Consider the following 19,329-nt stretch of genomic DNA (forward strand, 5'->3'; position numbering starts at 1 on the left):
AATTTCGTTTCCTAATTCGAGTGAGAGCTGACTCGTCATTTATCGCTAACAGATTATACGCAAAGCCGGTATTGGTCTCTATTGATTTTAACGATGCTCCTTACCTAGATCCGTCATAAGCTTTTGCACGGTATGTCTTGATTTTAGTATCGAACGCTGTGCCAAGTCTCAAGGTTGACACTCAATGATTAGAGCAGTAATTTCGTTATCAAGGTCGAGTATGGTAGAGATGTGCTCCGATCTGACAATTTAGCCTACAACGCATTGCGGATTTCACGCAAAAGCCGGTGTATCTGCGGTAACGTTAACTGAGATGATGATATCATTCTCAATTTGCATTCAAATATTTACTTTGATATTATATTCTCCAATGTCAATTTCACCGTGAAATTGTGGCCTTCAAGCCATTTGCTTACAACCCCCTGTCAAGCGCGATAGCTAATTCGTTTTCGATGGCGGCTAACAGCTGATCACTTGATCAGCCTATTCCTCAGTAAATTTTACGCAAAATAGACACTTACGTGACCTTTGACACGAACCAATCAGGTTGCAGTAGGATGTAAACAAAGAACAAGCCCGGGCAAGCTTACTATGAGCTCTTATGGAAAAGGGTTGAAAAATATAGGTTTTTAGCAAAATTACATTGAATTGGGAATAGCTGGGTTTGGTGAATGGTAATAACGTAGAGCTAGTATGTATATGCAGTGTTATAACCTACAATAAGCATGAATGATGGCAAGCACGCATCAGCATGGTATGTCCAAATGAATGAATTTCTGACAACTTTTCGGATGAAGCAACTATTGCTGTATTATCCTTAGTCGTATACTATAGGATTGTCGTAGCGAATAGAATGTATTAGAGGAATATTGAGTCAGGATATGTGTGGTATCCATTATGTGGCGTTATATATGCGTTCTATTTATGGAATCGACATTTGTATATAGTAGTCTACAGTCTGTATCATTATCTAGCAAATTACTGTTACACTGGACACTTGTCTGAATATTCAATGATCATATTAATATGATATATGTTAGGCAACATGATCTGTTCCCGGCTGAAATCGTCATTTTTTGTTGTAGCTCGTGTATTGTATCTATCAGGATAAATACTGTGCTAATAGCCTGCGTAACATGGAGATGGCTACCCAGACCGTTCCTGGTGTGCGCTTTTACCTTTTCCAGAGCCAATGACATGCATGGAAGAATGTAAAATCTGGATAAAGGCATGTGGACTTTCTTGTAGTCATCTGAATTCACATTTTATTAAGAAAATGACATATCTATTATTGTACCAAAAATATTGAATCGTGACATAATCTAGAATCTAGATCAGTGGTTCCCAACATGGGCGATTTGGCGGTCTAGGGGGGCGAAAATAGCGAAGGGGGCGATTCGGGGGGGGGGGGGCGATGACGCGTCAAAACGGCTGACATTTTTTTATTTTTTATTTTCTTTTAGTCAACCCACGGAAATTTAGTTACAAAAGTGTGTCAAATTAGACATCGAGCCGAAAATTTGACCCTTTTTTTTAGTCAACCCGCCGGTGATTACAGGTTTGTATGCCCAATTTTCGGTACACAAAATTTGATGGCGATGATCGGTATTGACCTTGAAAAGGGGGCGATAGGTCAAAAAGGTTGGGAACCACTGATCTAGATGAAACAATTCTGTGTTTCAAAATGAGTCCAATCTGAAATGCAGTCACACTTGATGCCACAATCGACTTGGTGTGTGTCTCGTTTTATTCCACTCCAGTTTTGCTGCTTGATGGTGTGTAATGTATTGAAATTGTTGAAAACAATATATTCAATAATGAGACGAATAGTTGAAATTGGTAGCGGTGATACGTTGTACGAGTCGGACGAGTACGCCTTGATAGGTGCCTGCACAGCAGTATTGCTCTGTAAAATAAACATATTATATATTTTGTGCAGGCTTGATGGATATCTTTTATGAAGCTGCAGAAAGAGGAAGTCGATGGATAAAACGCAAGAAAATCAAATTTCTGGAAGAAGTATAGAAGCACAAAACAGTAAACTCGTCCAGGAAAATTACAAATTGGCGGACAATTATTGCTAGTGAAGTTCAGTTCTCAGAGGAGCATCATAATGTCAAAAGATGCGGAGAAGCTGAAATTTTATGCTAGACTACATTAAATTCTTTCCGAATTGCCCGACTTATCCTACTGACGTCAAATTTATAGTATTGCTGTAAGCATAGTATTTAACCATTGGGTCCGCCATATGTAACTGCTTCATTAAATCGCGATTTGGCCATGTAGATATGTGGTTCTTAAAAATGCACCATTTGCATTCATTCATGATTTCTCAAATCTAGAATGATTATTGACTGTCAATAAATCACATACAACTTTGAAAGGATTGATGGATTGTGGTACACTTACTTTTGTGCAGGAACTATTTACAGGGAGCATTTAAGATCGAAATATTAGTTAAATATGTGGATTCGACAAGAAATGTAAGAAAATGATGGAGTTCAGCTATGGTGAGTCAGGCAATGCTATCATGGCAGAAAAGGGATTCACCATTGAGTCTGAAATCAAGAAATTGAATCTAGATTTAAATATTCCTGCACGTGATTTACACACCTTCAAATGCCTGAGCCAGACTGTTCCACAACGAGAAAGATGGCGAGAGAACGTATTCATATTGAACAGCTGATCGGAAGAATCAAGGAGTATAAAATTTTGTCTGGTGTCATACTATGCAGCATTGTGTATCACAACTAACCAAATATATATGGACTAATTGCATACTCTAATTCAAGATTGAAAATTAAAAATGAATGACGCAACATATTCGGCAATTGTGCAAATTCAGTTCCATTGTCAATATCGTAATGCCTAATAGCATGCTACGGATCGTAATTGCGCGGTGCCATGGTCAGTCTGTACCAACAGTGCATGTCTAGATATTCCAGTGGTGTGCATTATTGAAGCTCATTTAGATGCCCAATTTGTTGAATGAACAATTCTCCAGATGAAAATGTTGTAGGATTATTTGTGTTTGATGGAATGTTATAAAACTGAAGACACCAGATACACCAAAATCTACCTTGAGGCAGGAGTTGATCGGTTGCGAGTACGGTGGAGAGATTGCTTGTCAATCACGATGGAGCTCACTGATGCTGATGCAAATCACAATGTAGTCCTTTTAGCTTCAGGTGCTGGATTGCCTTAATCAATGCATATGCATGAGAGCATATATCAGAACCTAATATGAAAATAAATCATGGTTAAAATATCTATTGAAGGAGTCTCTGAAAAAATGTCTTTTTCCTTACTTACCCTGTCTTACAAGTGCAAGACGAATCAATAATGGATTTTCCGAGAACGTGTATTTCCATGGAGTGTGTTATCTCACTTTTCCGCAAGTTGCCATAACATTGGCTGTTCACTAGAATATTGCTTCTAAAAAGAGTGGATTGTCTCCTCAATCTTTATCCCTAAATCGTGTGCATAGCGCTCCATGAAATACTTCGTAGCTTTCTCCGCGGTGTTAGAAGAAGATGCTGTTCCACTCAAATCCATAAATTCGATAGAATCTCCATAGCTTTCAAGTTTCATAATCAATACACAAAAATTGTGATGTGTGGCAGCAGCTATATTTTATAGTATATATATTTCTGAACATGAGATATGCTTGAAAATTTTGCTCGAGACCTGGAGCCTATGAAATCGTCAAAATATGCATTACCACAATCCTATAGTATAGTATACAACAATCGTCGCTTAATCAGAAAAGTTGTCAAAAACCCGTGCATTTGGACACAGCACGCTGGTGCGTACTTGCCACCATTCATGTTCATCCTAGATTAAAAGCTGCAACCACATACTAGCTCTACGCTATTACTATTCATTAAGGCCAATCATCCCCAATTCAACGTAATCTTGCTTAAAACCTTCATTTTTCAACCTTTTTCCATAAGAGCTCATAGTAAGCTTGCCCGGGCTTGTTCTTTGTTTACATCCTGCTGCAACCTGATTGGTTCGTGTCAAAGGTCACGTAAGTGTCTATTCGGTGTTGGTCTGTTCGCATTAATTTTGACAGTGTACCATACCGAAAGGGCCATGAGGCCACTTCTCGATGATGTCATGTAACAGTGTACTAAGTTTAAAGCTTTCATCCACGTATTTATTCGGTAATATATTTTCCAAAGGCGATTTCGCAGCAGACCTATAGACAGTAATAAAGCCGTGTGTGTCGTGTTGCAGTCTCCAGTTTCAAGGCCAAAATCTCCTATGCTGTACCGAGACCGAATTTCCGAGGCTGCTCTTCTTAGTTCTTCAGAATGATGTTTTGGATTCAATATGACAGGCCCAATCTATGAGATAACAATTGCGTATCTGTCCGAACTCGTTGACATTTCCAATTAGGCTTACGCTATCTCTCGAGTTATAGTCATTTCCAAGTCTAGTGCGAACATGAACCGTGTTGAATCTTTGTTCCGTACGCCGTTTACGCAGTTACCACACTTCAAGTCACAGCTCACCAGCGGACCTCTCGTGGCACATACGTTAAAATCACTGTTGCCGGCAAATTCATGTTACCGTACTATCATTACGTTACTTGTTTACGTTGAAAAGCTTCTTGGAGGTACAGAACTTCAATAAACAATTGAACAGTATATTCAATTATTCATATTGAAATGAACCCGAATATTTTCGGCTGACACTCGTTGGAAAACGCCATTGTGACGTCATCTTAATGAAAAGTCGCTTGCAGCCCTTGCCCCACCACCCGATATTGTCACGAGCCGCCACTGGCTCTGTGGACAATTGGACAATGGACATTATACCATCACTGGCCTACATTATCGCATGTCGCATCTGCATTGGCTTGGTGCTCACGATATTATCGCTGGCCTGCGCAATCGCATCTGCAATAGGCATGGTACGAACGATATCATAGCTGGCGTAACCATAGTCTCGGGCATGGCATGCGTTGGCTCCTATCTCATGGTGGCTTGGAGACAATATGCCGCTGAGATTATTATGATCATAGATTGTGATTAATGAGTGACATTGCGAAACTGAATGGCGCTTCTTCGATATACGCCCGAGATCGAAACAGTGTTTCACGTAACACCAGCAAGTGCTTCCCATGAGCACGATACAATTTTATAACCGTCAAAATAATTTTTTTTGCCTTTGGAGAGACAGATATTAGGGTTGGAGGTGGGTTAGGGTCGAAGTTGGGGTTGGGGTATCCCAAGATTACGGTTGGGGTCGGGGTATTAGGGAAGAGGAAGGAGGGATATTACGGTTGGATGTGGGTTAGGGTCAAAAAGTTGGGGTTAGGGCAGGGGTGGGCAAACTACGGCCCGCGGGCCGCATGCGGCCCGCAACACCGTTCTGTGCGGCCCGCGAGAGTCTAAAGAAACTTTTTTTTTAATATTGATAAGAGGCGTACTAAAAATCGAATTAATGCCGGGACTTGATTAAATATTTTTTAGTATATTTCACTATGATAATTCTAAGACAGTGGTTCTCAAACTGGTGGGCACGCCCCTCTTGGGGCGTGAAAGCATCTGAAGGGGGGCGCGAAGCTGAGCGCAACTGAAGAAAATTTTCGCGCTCCGCGCGATTTATATCAAATTCGGAGTTATTGCTCTGTATTTAGCCTGAATTACATATTTCAATATATTTCATTCACAGTCGTAACCTTCCATGCCATCAAACTACCCGTTAGGCTTGCTAGCATCGTGGTTGCGTTTCGTCATATGACGATAAGGGGGCGCGAAATCGTTCACCATCGTAAGTGGGGGGGGGGGCGTGTCTTTAAAAAAAATTGAGAATCACTGATCTAAGGTAAATACTTGATATCACAGCGGATATAGCTGCAACGAGATGGACATGATTTGGATCACGAGTGGGATTTCAGATTGGCCAGCCAAGTTTCAATTATTTTCGTGTTGTGCTTATAAAAACGATTCGGGCGTGTCTTAGGTAGATTCGTTTGTATGCGTACAATTGGGGTATTTATATTTTATCTAAACATAGTAGAAGCGTGTTTGAAGCTAACATGGTTATGATGCTGTCAGCATTGTGTGTCCTGGAACTGAACCAAAAGTTGAATTAGTAAATCTATGAACAGATCGCTGCTCACAGATTTAAATGTCAATCCTGTTCTAAGAATCGGGCAAACCGACTTTTATCTCTATAGTTTTGACAAATTGGTTATTGAGGTCCGTCAGCCTATGAAATCTCGCCACTATATGTTTCTGACGCGTGCACGATATCATCAAAGCAATGTTTGGCTTGTTTTAAATAAGGACTTACGTATATTATCTCTATGTCATCACTATATAATCGAATATCAATATTGCGTTTTGGTTTATAATCCCACTTTTATATAGTGCGGCCCGCGAATGGATTCAGATGTTGAATGCGGCCCGCGAGCTCAAAAGTTTGCCCACCCCTGGGTTAGGGTATCCCAAGATTAGGGTTGGGGTCGGGGTATTAGGGAAGAGGAAGGAGGGATATTACGGTTGGATGTGGGTTAGGGTCAAAGTTGGGGTTAGGGTATCCCAAGCTTAGGGTTGGGGAAGGGAGATATTAAGGTTGGGGGAGGGGTATAAGAGTTGGATGCGGGTTAGGGTTAGGGTCAAAGTTGAGTTTGGGGTATCTCAAAATTAGGGTTTGGGAAGGGGAATTATTAGAGTTGGGGGAGGGGGGTCTTAGAGTTGGATGTGGGTTGGGGTTAGGGTTAAAGTTGAGGTTAGGGTTTCCCCAACCCTAATTTCCCCCTCTCCCCCAACCCTACTCTTGCGATACCCTAACCCCAACTTTGACCCTAACCCACATCCAACCCTAATCTCCCTCGTTTCTCTTCCCTAATACCCCCCTCCCCCAACCGTAATCTTGGGATACCCTAACCCCGACTTTGACCCTAACCCACATCCAACACCAATATATCCATTCCACCAACCCTAATATCCGTCTATTCAAATGACGAAAAAAAATATTTTGACCTTTATAAATTTATATCGTGTTCATGAGGAAACATTTACGGATGTCATGGGGAACACTGTTTTGATCTCGGGCGTATATCGAAGAAGCGCCAACTGAATGACATCGAATGTTCGCATTTCGGAAACATGTTCGTCCGTGCAAGCGTAATTGATTTCCGCTGATACTAAATTCGAAAAAAAATCGAAACAACCTCGTTTTATTTGAAACACCCCCCTTATTTTTCGGCTGACTACGGGCCTGATCATGTGAATTTCTCATGGAGGAATTAGAGCGAGCTATCATGTCGGCCTCAATTCCGGTATCAGCTACTCGTCCTTCCAGTACTGGACACCTAAACAGAAGAAAGGGCAAAAAGGAAGCGCTGCTTACTATATTCAGCCTTGCTTACTATAATTCAGCCCATTTTGTGGAAGCAGAAAGAGCATTTAAATACGAGTGGACTCTTTGTTACAAAACTCCGGTCCCGGCTACAGGATGCCACTATTGATGCGGTGTGCTTTATAAGAAGGGAGCTAGCTGCAATTACACTGTGTAATGATTTTGCGATCCATTTTTCATGCAGACCTCGTGAAATCGATTATCTCACTTAGGATTCACTATCCGGTTAACCGGTTAGCAAAATTCCAAATATACGGATATATCCGTTATCCGGATAGTGAAAATTATTGATATCCGAACTAACCCTAGTCGACACCATATAGGACACTATGGTTTCCTTATCGAATGTAAACATGGAATGGCATTAACGACCGATTTTGCAGCTTCGTTCCGCTTCGCTGAAGCGTTATTCAGACTTATTTTGCGGCAGCGACTGTAGGATTTCTGGCAATCCAAAAGTTATCTTCCAGAGCGCAGAATGTACTGAATCTGGTCTCGATCGAAAGCTACTGTCGCACCGACTCCGAAGATATAGATTAAAATATGATCAGGCTCTGAACCACCCAGAATTCACCCTCCAAGTCTGAATTATCGGCATTGTCCGAGCAATCGAAGAGCCGCAATGGGTCATTGTTATGGTCATTGTTTTGCGGTCATCCGATCGTTCTGAACAAAGTCTAAGTCATCTAAGTACGGGGCCTGACCATATTTTCAGTTATATTTTCGGAATCCGTGCGACTGTAGCTTTCGATCAAGGCCAGATTCAGTAAATTCTGCGCTCCGGAAGATAATATAATAATAAAATCGTTGGGTTATATGTTTCATCTGAACAAGTCACACACAATGTACAATGCGATAAGACACAATGCGATGTCATGAACAGATAGGAGGATGTCGAACGACACGCATCAGTAGCGATCGTTTACTCTAACATCATCAGCATTCATCATTGGTTTATTAGCAATTTTATCAGTTCAATACACCACAAAAAATGCGATACAATGAAATGACAGGAAGATGTCGAAGCGACTTGGAGTAGTCTATGGAATCAGACACCCACCTTGGCCTAGGCGATGTAAAGAGGAGGCATGCACTGCACACTGAATGAAAGTAAAGAAGACAGTATAGAAAATGAAAGCGACAAAAATAGGGCGGCATGTCATGGGAAGCGAGATCGATAGGTCAGTCGTGGTCCGGTAATCTTGAGGATGGACTGTGACCTAGAGTGCCCGATGTCAAAGTTATTTTCGATGGTGATCTTTTTTGAAGCCGCAGCCCTTTCTACTAGTTCTTTCCATTCCTTGTGAGTGCTTTCTTTCGTCGGGTCCTTTTCTGGGCTTTATTAAATTATTATTAAATAAACAATATTGTCGCCGTAAGAACGGCAACGGCGGGCAAAGAGGAGCCCAGATAAACCTCCGACGGGAATCAAACCGAATCCGTCAGATTGGTGGGCGCTTATCGTCACCACTACGCTATCTCCCCCTCCAGGATCAGCAAGATAACTTTTGGTTTGCCAGAAATCCAACAGTCGCTGCCACAAAATAAGTTTGATAAAGCGAAGCGGAACGAAGCTGCAAAATCGGTCGTTGCCATTCCATTTTAACATTTGATAGTTTTATGCAGTGGTAGTCCAACAAACCGACACAACGTTTTCAGGACAAAATGTTGTTGTATATTGCGGGGTTATAGGGTATAACAGGGATCTGCTACAATATTACTCAAACAAATGACGTTGTTGCTTATGGCCCTTGTAGGTTAATAGAATCCACAACAACAACAATCATTGGATTATAATTTTCATCTGAACAAGTTACACACAATGTACAATGCGATAAGACACAATGCGATGTAACGAACAGATAGGAGGATGTCGAACGACTCGCATCATTAGCGATCCTTTACTCTGACATCCATCTCGGCCTAGAGTGCCCGATGTCACAGTTCTTTTCGATGTTTTTTGACAGCGGGGGAAGATGAGGAGCCCAGATGAACCTCCGATGGGAATCGGACCCGGTCCACCGGCTTACCACTACGCTATCTCCCCCACCCATAGGCAGCACGCTATATGTTATTTCAAGGTTACGACCCGATCGAAATCTCAGGACAGCAGAGATGAGCATGGATTAGGTTTTGAAAAAACAGGATTTGTGAAATTTTGTCGGATTTGGATTGGATTTGGATTAGACATTTTTTTCAGAACGGATTAGGATTTGGATTGGATTTATGTATTTTCTGGGAGATTGAAATGTCGTGTGGCGAATGGCGACAAACTTTATTCAGATCAGTTATTAATGTACTTATAGTTACTAGGTTATCTTGAATCAAGTGAATCATTGGTTGTGAAAGAAAATTTTCGAATCCCTCCATTGCATAAATTAGTTTTTTTTCTAAATTTCCTGTTTTAATCGGATTAGGATTGGACATGGACTTGAATATGAAAAAGTTATGGATTAGGATTTGGATTTGGATTTGAAGGTTCGGATTTGGATTGGATTAGGACATAGAAATTTCAAATCCGCTCATCTCTGCAGGACAGACACAAGGAATGAAATCTTGTAAGCCAATGTTATTGCAGGCTACTTCATTCTGGCGCATCAAGTTCTTAAAAATTCATCATACTAGTTGGCTTGGGCGTAGCCTTTGTATCGGTTGTGACAGGGTTGTAATTTTCAGGTATAATTCATGTCTTCGCCCCTTCTTTACATCTTTTTTTCAGGTTGCTGATCCTTTATTCGAGATGAAATGATTAAATTGTTTGGGGAACTAAAAGGCTCTGATATTATCTATTTATAGCATAGCATTTGACTCGATGTTGGACATGATATTACCTTAATCTAGATTGGGGTTAAAACATAGAATATGGTATTATGTTTACCTCCTCTCTTTTCATTATATCGCAATGTTGTGGTGTTTGTGAATGGATAAAGGTATTGACCGCTCTGATTGACCGCCCGTCGATACCTAACCAAGCGGAAGAGCCATATGGTTTTAGCTATAGCGAGAATTCGTCAATGGAACGTAATGTACAAGAATATACGCGAAGCGGCTTCGGGTAAAGAGCATGGTTGAAATTGCGCGATCAATGACTATTTTATTAAAGTGTCCCTGTTTGTCAATAGATGGACATGTTATGTACCCAAACTTGATTACCGCAAAGTTCTGCGATACAGCAAAAGTTGATGTTTTGCTGGAAGATTACGGGTTGTCGCCGTGATGCCGTATAGGCGTATACGGTACCATTCATTCCGTTTTTCCATTTGTTGGAAGCTATAGTACTAATTATCATAATATATATCGCTAGTATGAGCCGGGATCAAGAGAGATCCGTGCAGCGACGTATAGGGACAAAGCCGCGGGATAATGACTTGAGCAAAGTCGAATTCGAAACTTCGAAGGGAGTTGATGTGACCCCGACCTTTGATGCAATGGGATTAAGAGATGACCTGCTACGTGGGATTTATGCTTATGGTATGCATATGATATTATACTTACGTGGCTTATGGCGTTGGGTGCTGTTGCTGTACAAGACTATTGTTTAATTGGTACCGGTATTGAGTATGGTATACAGGAATATAAACCTTTACCATCATCATCATCAGTAGTCAGTCATATATAGGCAATCACTGGTTGGCCCTTGGCCAGAGTGGAATATATGGCAACATGATGCCGTAAAACAGCCACTGCTTCCAGTCTGGCCTGTGTACAGTGTCCACTGTCCATAAAAACATAACTTCCAGTAAGTGCATGTGTCATCTAGTTTGCTTGATGATCTTAATGGCTACTCCAAGTTGTTTCGACACCTCCCTATCTTTTCATTGTATCGCAGTCTTGTGATGTTTTGAAACGATGAAAATATTAATAAACCTGATTGATTGATTGAGTACCGCAACTCGTGAAAGGTATGAAACTATGACCGTGTCCATGTGTTACAGTGAATTTGTGTTGATACCAATGTGGCGATGTTGCATTGTATTTCACAACAGACATAATTCATAATTCCATTGGTGTGTTAACTAGGTAGTCTTATGGCTCTGAATCTGATCAAAATCAAATTAATTATTATTTGAAAATAAAATTTGTTATCACAATGAAAATGAAAAAAGAAAAATTTACTTTGAACCGTAGGCTAGTCCACTGATTTGCAAACGTGGATAGAAATCTTTTCAAGTTGGCTCCTCAACTCCAAAATGACCGTTGTTGTTGCACTTTATAGCTGAATACTGTTGTCTTACTGGCGACATTCTTGTCAGCAACAGTCGCTATTGTACCGGTAGGTATTGGTATGTAAAAACAATATATTTGTCGTTGCAGGATTCGAGAAACCTTCGGCCATCCAACAAAGAGCGATCAAACAGATAATGAAAGGACAAGATGTGATTGCACAGTAAGATCTATTATATTTAATTATTCGTTATATTTTTATTTAGTGCAGCACACACATTTTACGCCCAGGTTCTATATCCTAAAAAATATGGATTCCTTTATGATATCCAGCCCCCTGTACATCGTAATGATGAGAAGACCTGTCATTTATCCCAAAAATATTACTAAAATAGGAACTGAAAAGAACATCCGGTATGTGTTGAAGCTCCACTAACGGTGGTTTTGTGAATGTCTGCAAATTGAAAATAAGCTGTGTTCATATTTACGTTTTGCCGGAATTTTCATGTGATTTCCGTAGGAAGCTAAGTTGTCCGTTTCGGTTCTGAAAATAATGCTATAATATGTGAAAAATGATTTACAATCATGCCTGTATGCTCTTTTTACCTCAAGTTGATACAGTATTCGTTACTTTGTATTGAGACACGGAAAACTGTCTGGGCAGATTTCAATTTTGTCGTCGTTCGATTTTGATGATGATGATGTTTTTTCTTTAATGTTATAGATCTTAACGCGATCTTGTTTTGATGACACAGATCTCAGTCCGGTACTGGTAAAACGGCTACTTTTTCAATAGCCTCCCTTCAAATGATCGACACGTCAATCAGAGAGACGCAGGCCTTAATATTGGCCCCGACCAGAGAACTTGCACAGCAAATTCAAAAGGTTTGCGGCCGTAAAGCCTTTCGACGAATTTCTACCATTTCCGATGCTTGTTTGTGTTCAGGTGATTTTGGCGCTAGGCGATTATATGTCGGTGCAGTGCCACTCGTGTATCGGCGGAACCAACGTGGGAGAGGATATTAGGAAACTCGATTACGGGCAGCATATTGTGGCCGGCACTCCCGGCCGTGTATTTGGTGAGTAATAGACTTAGTCATAAAATGAAGTGCAGCGAAATTCATTGATATGCTCGCAGTATTAAGTCCTACAATTCATTGTAGGCCGGTAATTGCAATATGTCGCACTGCGTTACTTCTAAAAAGGATATTATCTTGGTGATTTCTGGAGACTTGCAATTAAATTACAGGCTGTTGGATTTAATCAATGTCGGTTGGGATGCGGAGCTATTGCTAGACCAGTGGCTTATTATTATAGGCTTAGGGGCAGACCATAAAGACTTACATAGGAATAGAACGTTTGTAGTTTGTCCTTGACGTTTTTTACATCATATACACTGACTCATGTAACCTAGCAACGCCATGATGCGAATGCGCTTGATCTGCGGATGTGTTTAGGGATGGATAGCTTCCCTTCAGTGCACCCGGTGCGGAATGGGCAAAACTGTTGGGCGTAAATCGTTTGGAGCAGACTTGTGTATATGTAGGCTATATGGCAGATATATATAATTATATATTATGGTGCTAAATCCTGTAAAATTTGACCTTTTTAACTAGAACTTCTAGTTAGTGTTGACCAGCAATTTAAAAAAAATCACATACAAACCTCGTTCATTTCTAATTGAATTTGCGACCCATTAAGTCCAATGGACGTATCCATAGTTCTCCACTCCAGTGCAGTCTGACCAACACTTGCAAAATTTTGACTCTGGCAAAATCACGTACCCAGCGGACCAGCAGACGAAGGGCATTTTCATCCTCTTTTCGGATTGCCCCCCACTTTATTTTGCTGTGACAGTTTCCTATGTGTGTGCGGATCATAACCAAGCTTGATATTTATCAGATTTTGTACAATTCATGCTCAGTTCTCGGCATGTTCCCCAAGAATGGGACCCTTTCGGTCCTCGTAAATCAATCCAACGGTATGGAACACCATCTCAAGTTCGGAATAATCATGGGAATGATAATGTCATTGAACAGGCCAATAAATTTTGGCCAATCCCGACATTTCTATGGAGATTGGAAACAGATGTCGGTACAAAGAGCTGGGTTTTTCTTCTACAGCGTTGTACTAGTCAGCTGTATCTACCAGTGTTATATCGCATCGATGACCAATCGTGAGGATATGATTTACAAAGTCTCTCCGATTGTTTCAGACATGATCAGACGCAGGAATCTCCGGACTCGCGCAATCAAACTGCTGGTCCTCGACGAATCAGACGAGATGTTGAACAAGGGGTTCAAGGAACAGATTTACGACGTCTACAGATACTTGCCGCCCGCTATTCAGGTACGCTTGTTACTAGGGATTAGTGTGTCGTTGCAGGATACTGGTTCTGGACAATCTCGGTACTGGCTAAAATCCAACAGTAGTATTTTAATGTTGTAGAAGTTTGGATGACCTGAGTTATACGTGATATCACTTTGCATGCAAGCAGAGATGGTCTGTAATTAAGTACTTCTACTTTTTTGAAGTATTCAAGTAGGCGCTGTTTATATGCACGACTTACTCGTGTGGTACATTTTTAAATTACACTTTATGATTAGGGTTTTATAAAGTAGAACGTAGATTTGAGGTAGGTTTACATCACTATACGAGTGGAATAGGGTGAAATCACCCTGAATCATGGTTACTGTGAGTTACTAACTGACTATATCTCAGAAAATTGTGCCTATTTGCAGTGCTGTTAGTAATTTTGCCTTAGTCACGAAGACACACCCTTCAATTTCAGAAGCAGCCACCTCCAGTTAACTGCTAAAAGCCTGCAATTGGCTACTGCAGTAGTTTTCAGACATTCATTTTCGACATCAACAAGTAATGTAGACTTGTGTTGCAAATCTCTATTTGTATCGTAATTGAGTAGAAACTTATCGAGTTACTTCCGCTGGAGTACCAACTCCGACTACTTTAACCACTGTAAAAAAGATATATTTGCCTAGATTCGCTTGAAAATAATGCAGTTTCGTGACTGTTCGGATTTATGACCTTCACAGTTAAGTTTGTTTTGATTTCAACCGGTTTTTCCTTCGCAACACTTTGAAAACGTATACCCGCGATGATTTTGTAAGTTGCGACGTCCCTGAAATCCCCAAACATTCTACGCTGTTGATAATAGTGTTGCTGTTTGACATGTTGCTAGGAAGCCCGTTTTTACAAATGTCCATTTCAAACTCTAGCAAACTTAAAGCAACACGTGCTCGTCTACTCTTGTATTTCTCTCTGATTTAGGTATGCCTGATCAGCGCCACACTGCCGCACGAGATATTGGAGATGACAAACAAATTCATGACCGACCCGGTTAGAATTCTTGTGAAACGGTAAGAATTTTTTCCTTTCAATGACGTGTTCTCATTTCCGTATACCAGGGTGTGAAACGGTACACGTTTCTCACCTTCCATCCTGGAGTGCTTATGACAGGCTACTTTGAAAACTAAGAATCTGTTCTAAGCAGTTCTCACCAACCCTAACTCTAATTTCATACGCTACTCAAAACTCCACCCCGCAAACTCGAGCACGCGTTCTCTTGAATTAACTCGGAACGTAACTGAACCTGAATTATTTTCACGCAAACTGCCATCATGTCATTCAATATCATTCAACTGAGTTGTCAGCATCTACAATTGTGCCCAGTTTACTCAGTCATAGCAGCACGTGACACTTGATCATGGAGGTTAAGTGACAAGTTACATTTACTAGTGGTTATAGTTTGGGTAAGGGTCGATTTTGGGGTTATTGTCAGTTTAGGGGTTTAAAGTCTCACAATCGAGTTTTGCATGCTCAAATGTCAGGCAACCATTTTTGTTATCCCTAGATTTGACCGTCTGTGCCAGCCGTCATTACCCTGTGGATTGTCCCTGTTTATCGTTTATTTCGTTTGTTCAGTGATGAGTTGACTCTGGAAGGCATCAAGCAGTTTTTCGTCGCCGTGGAGAAGGAGGAATGGAAGTTTGACACGCTCTGCGACCTGTACGACACGCTCACCATCACGCAGGCCGTCATATTCTGTAACACCAAGCGTAAGGTACGCGTCTGGTGTATTATGGCACACATTGGGGCGTGGTAAAACTACGCATTTTCATTTTAAATTCTCTGAGAGAGATGTTAATGCGTACCCTTTGTGTACCCTTTTTAGTTGTATCAAGTGCCAAAAACAGCAGTCAATAGTTCTGTAAGCAGGGCCGTGACTTGACTGTGACGGTTTCGTGAAAATGCACGGCCTCACATTGTTTATAATCGTATCGAAAGAATTATCGCCGTCTGTGAATTAATATTAATTTTGTAGAGATCTGCTCCACGAATAGCCTGTTTCACGGTGATTTAGCACTAATTTTAAAAGCCAGCGTTCTGGCTTACTCTTTCGCAATATGGGGCTGAGGGCATGATTGTCAGACATGAGTCTTGTCGGTCAAACTCGGCGGCTGAATGTACTTCACACGGCCAAATTCTAGGATAGGATATTGCTGGGTCCTCTGCCGATGTGTTGCTCATCGGGTGGCTACTTGAGTTTATCTTCTAATTTCAGGTCGACTGGCTGACGGAGAAGATGCGCGAGGCCAACTTCACTGTTTCTGCGATGCACGGCGACATGCCGCAAAAGGAAAGAACCGAGATTATGAAGGAATTCAGAGGCGGAGCCAGGTATGTGTTGTTATACCTGTACTGTTTCGAATCTGTCGCTGGCTATTTGACTTTCTATTTCCTTAAAATTTGAGTGATTTGTAAAGTTTTGGTCATGTGAATTCCAAATGTTGGCAGTTGACTGAAGTATCCCATTTTTTGGGAGCTTGCCCAAGGTGTTTGATGTCGAATTGGCCTAGCCCAGGTCCACTCGACTGACGGACCGCTGTCCGAATGCGCACCTTTGCAGCGTTGAATCCTTTTTTACGATTGCCAAAGATGTTTAGAGTGTTTCCGGGTCATTTGGTTCTGCCAGAAGCTACTTCCACTGCTACTCGAATAGAGATTTGTGGCGTTACTTCTGTGCGAGTGGCAACGCATTAACCGCCTCTCTATTTCTCAGCCGTGTCCTGATATCGACCGACGTGTGGGCCCGCGGCCTGGACGTCCCGCAAGTGTCCCTGATCATCAACTACGACCTTCCCAACAACCGTGAATTGTACATCCATCGAATCGGCCGTTCAGGACGTTACGGCAGGAAGGGTGTCGCCATCAACTTTGTCAAGAACGATGACATCAGGATTCTCCGAGACATTGAACAGTACTACAGCACACAGATTGATGAGATGCCCATGAATGGTAAGGATGCTTCTCGGTATTTTGGTCCGCATGTGGTAATTGAGACTTCGAAATTTTTCCCTCCCTAGGGACGTTAGTGTGCAACGTTTGCACATGCTGCGAAATATGTTATTTCCTGTTTTGGTATCTTTTATTTTAGTCCACAACTTTCCGAGTGCAACCTAACAAATAACTTCTTGCCATCGTTCCATATAGCATTAAAATTATTTGCCATCTGCAACCAAACTGTTTTAACACAATGTTACGGAACTAGGTTGACGTTACATGTATCAAATACTACAGCTGACTATACAGTTGAATCCTAGTTGTCCACGTTGAACCGGTAAGGTTTTGAGAATGACAAAACCATTCCATGCGATTTTTGAGTAAGAATACGAGTTAATGTGACAGTGTCTTAAGCAACGAGCAGCAGATTATTACGACTCGTGGCATTGAAGTCTCTGTCCCATTGGGACTTGTGCTATCATTTGCCTTGCCCAACCGGTTTCTGTTTGTATTTTTCAGTCGCCGAGTTGATCTAGACTTGTAGAGCTTTCAATGACTTGAACCGGGAGCTGCTTGTCGAAAAGGATGATCTGACACCAACGGACGCACTCGAGCCTGGGCTTTTTACAGAATCATTGAATTTCTGCCGTGGGCGTCAAATTTCGGCCCGTCATCGTGCTTGTAACTGACTTTGTAATATCTTTCAGCTTTGTGTATAAAATTAGTTGCGACTTGATTTGTGCGCGGTTGTTTGTGTCTGGGGCTTGGGGCAAGAAGGAGGTGTTAGTTTTGAGGTGACTCGCTCTTTGTTGAGATCTTGATGCTGCAGATTTCGTCAAGTTTTACTGTTTTCGAGAGTGGTCTTCGTGCTTGATGTCGCTATTATCATGGAACCATAGTAGAGGGAGACGGACAGGCACTTGGATTTGAAGGCTTGAGGCACTATTCCTAATAATGACAACAGAACATTTCAATGAATTTCGACTACCTACCACAGGGCTGGCCAACCTTTTCAGCCAAAGGGCCACATTCGATTGACGAGCTGTTGCGCGGGCCACTAGCCGCGCCAAGCGCGAAAATTTTTTGAATTTCACAGGTCAATAATATTGTCCCCTGATTATATTGCGGGCCTGCTGTATATCACTGGGCTCAATTTGCAAGGACTGGGCGATTGGCGTCTGGACAATTGGACATATCGATATCGAAAGTTTCGACCAACATGCGTCAATCATTTTGTGCCTAGGTTTCATAGTCGACGGTCTTTCTGCGAGTGCAAACGCAAAGTCGCATATGTTGAACGACACTCTGTCTCGTAATCGCGAATATAGTTAGATTCAATCTGATATTAGGCATCGAGTGACAACATGTTGCGCGAAGCGTGTAGGAAATTTTAGTTTTGATAAATCTATCGCAAATTATTCTGCTTTATTGTAGTGTACGAAGATCTACCAATATGTGACTGGCTCTGACCTACCAAATCTCCACCGTCATTCGCCTGGAAAGTCAGGTACACCGGATTCGAATATCGTACATTCGGTTGCAAGAGAAATTTCGGCATATCCACTTTGTTTTTAATGTCATTTTGACTGAAAAGATGAGGGGAATTCATCTGGAAAGTATCCACATATGATATATCGATATCCGGATTTGGATGTGTGGAACTTCTCCCTAATTCTGAAGTGAGCCAGTGAGTGGCAGCTGTCATTCCCGTTTCCACCATCTGTTGCCAGAGATTAGCATATTATCCGAACCCTGCAGCGTATCTGAGATTGACGTCCCAAATTCATGCCATCTCATGGTGCAGTGGTTCTCAAACTGGGGGGCATGAAAACATCTGAAAGGGGCGTGAAGCTGTGGTGAACTGAAAAAAATCCTCTAATTCAGGGGTTCTCAACTTTCCTTGCGTGACGGGCCGCATTTTAACAGCAAAAAGCGCTGCGGGCCGCAGAACATTATTACCGTATATTTGTGGACTATACTATTATATTTAGGCTAATATAGCCTATTTACCAGTCGTCTATGGACATTTAGTTTGTATGCATTCTACAGCATAATGGACAGCGTTCGTAAGCTTTCAGTTGCTGTTTCTAGTGAGATTGTGTCATCTTCCGACGGAACAAGTAAATCTCTTCATGAAGCGTGCATTGCATTCGTTCCCAAGTCGGTATGTGCACCTTCAAACCCTTGCACCAGAGAACTGAACTCTCTGTTTCAATGCGTGAGCGGGCAAGTATACAACTACGGTAACTTTTTCTTCACAGAGGCCATTGTCACTTTGGGCTCTCAGTGATAGGAGAAGAAGTCTCATGTCCGGGGTAATTTCTGAGCAAACCAATCAACCATTCTCCTTTCCTTCCATGGCTGATGCCCTGCACCAATAGTTACAGAAGTCAGCTTTGTTAAGTTGATGTTGTTTGCTAGTCCCCTCTCCCCACGTTTACCCAGCCAGCATTACGTCTACAAATATATCCACTCTGATGGAATATC

General features: G+C 41.6%; 1 protein-coding gene and 3 long non-coding RNA genes across 5 annotated transcripts in view; 3 read left to right on the forward strand and 1 right to left on the reverse strand.

The window, feature by feature from the left end:
* LOC145436102 (uncharacterized) overlaps nucleotides 1-19,329 on the forward strand; it is a 423,401-nt gene that overhangs the window by 28,226 nt on the left and 375,846 nt on the right. The window lies entirely within an intron of this gene.
* Nucleotides 917-2,383, forward strand: LOC145436065 (uncharacterized). The gene is made up of 2 exons (XR_013914158.1): nucleotides 917-1,228; nucleotides 1,940-2,383. It is a non-coding gene; the product is annotated as an uncharacterized LOC145436065 (long non-coding RNA).
* On the reverse strand, nucleotides 1,621-4,050 carry LOC145436066 (uncharacterized). Of its 2 annotated transcripts, XR_013914160.1 has the most exons (3): nucleotides 3,313-4,047; nucleotides 3,080-3,238; nucleotides 1,621-1,906 (listed from the first exon to the last, which is right to left on the reverse strand). It is a non-coding gene; the product is annotated as an uncharacterized LOC145436066 (long non-coding RNA). The 2 variants fall into 2 exon arrangements; XR_013914159.1 differs by having other exon boundaries at nucleotides 3,080-4,050.
* Nucleotides 10,620-17,578, forward strand: LOC145436069 (eukaryotic initiation factor 4A-III). Its single transcript, XM_080313346.1, has 10 exons — nucleotides 10,620-10,848; nucleotides 11,692-11,764; nucleotides 12,297-12,426; nucleotides 12,488-12,620; nucleotides 13,757-13,890; nucleotides 14,830-14,918; nucleotides 15,484-15,622; nucleotides 16,124-16,239; nucleotides 16,622-16,857; nucleotides 17,362-17,578. Exons 1-10 carry the CDS (start codon nucleotides 10,683-10,685, stop codon nucleotides 17,376-17,378), a joined length of 1,233 nt encoding a protein of 410 aa, XP_080169472.1. The 5' UTR covers nucleotides 10,620-10,682; the 3' UTR covers nucleotides 17,379-17,578.

This window comes from Botryllus schlosseri, chromosome 3 (assembly GCF_051294905.1).
Source record: "Botryllus schlosseri isolate E-star chromosome 3, Bs_hap1, whole genome shotgun sequence".
NCBI lineage: Eukaryota > Metazoa > Chordata > Ascidiacea > Stolidobranchia > Styelidae > Botryllus > Botryllus schlosseri.

Coding starts and splice junctions, on each gene's coding strand:
- LOC145436069 (XM_080313346.1), top strand. CDS start 10,683: ATGAGCCGGGATCAAGAGAGATCCGTGCAGCGACGTATAGGGACAAAG. Junction 14,919..15,483: donor GTTAGAATTCTTGTGAAACG/GTAAGAATTTTT, acceptor TCGTTTGTTCAG/TGATGAGTTGACTCTGGAAG. Junction 16,240..16,621: donor GAATTCAGAGGCGGAGCCAG/GTATGTGTTGTT, acceptor TCTATTTCTCAG/CCGTGTCCTGATATCGACCG.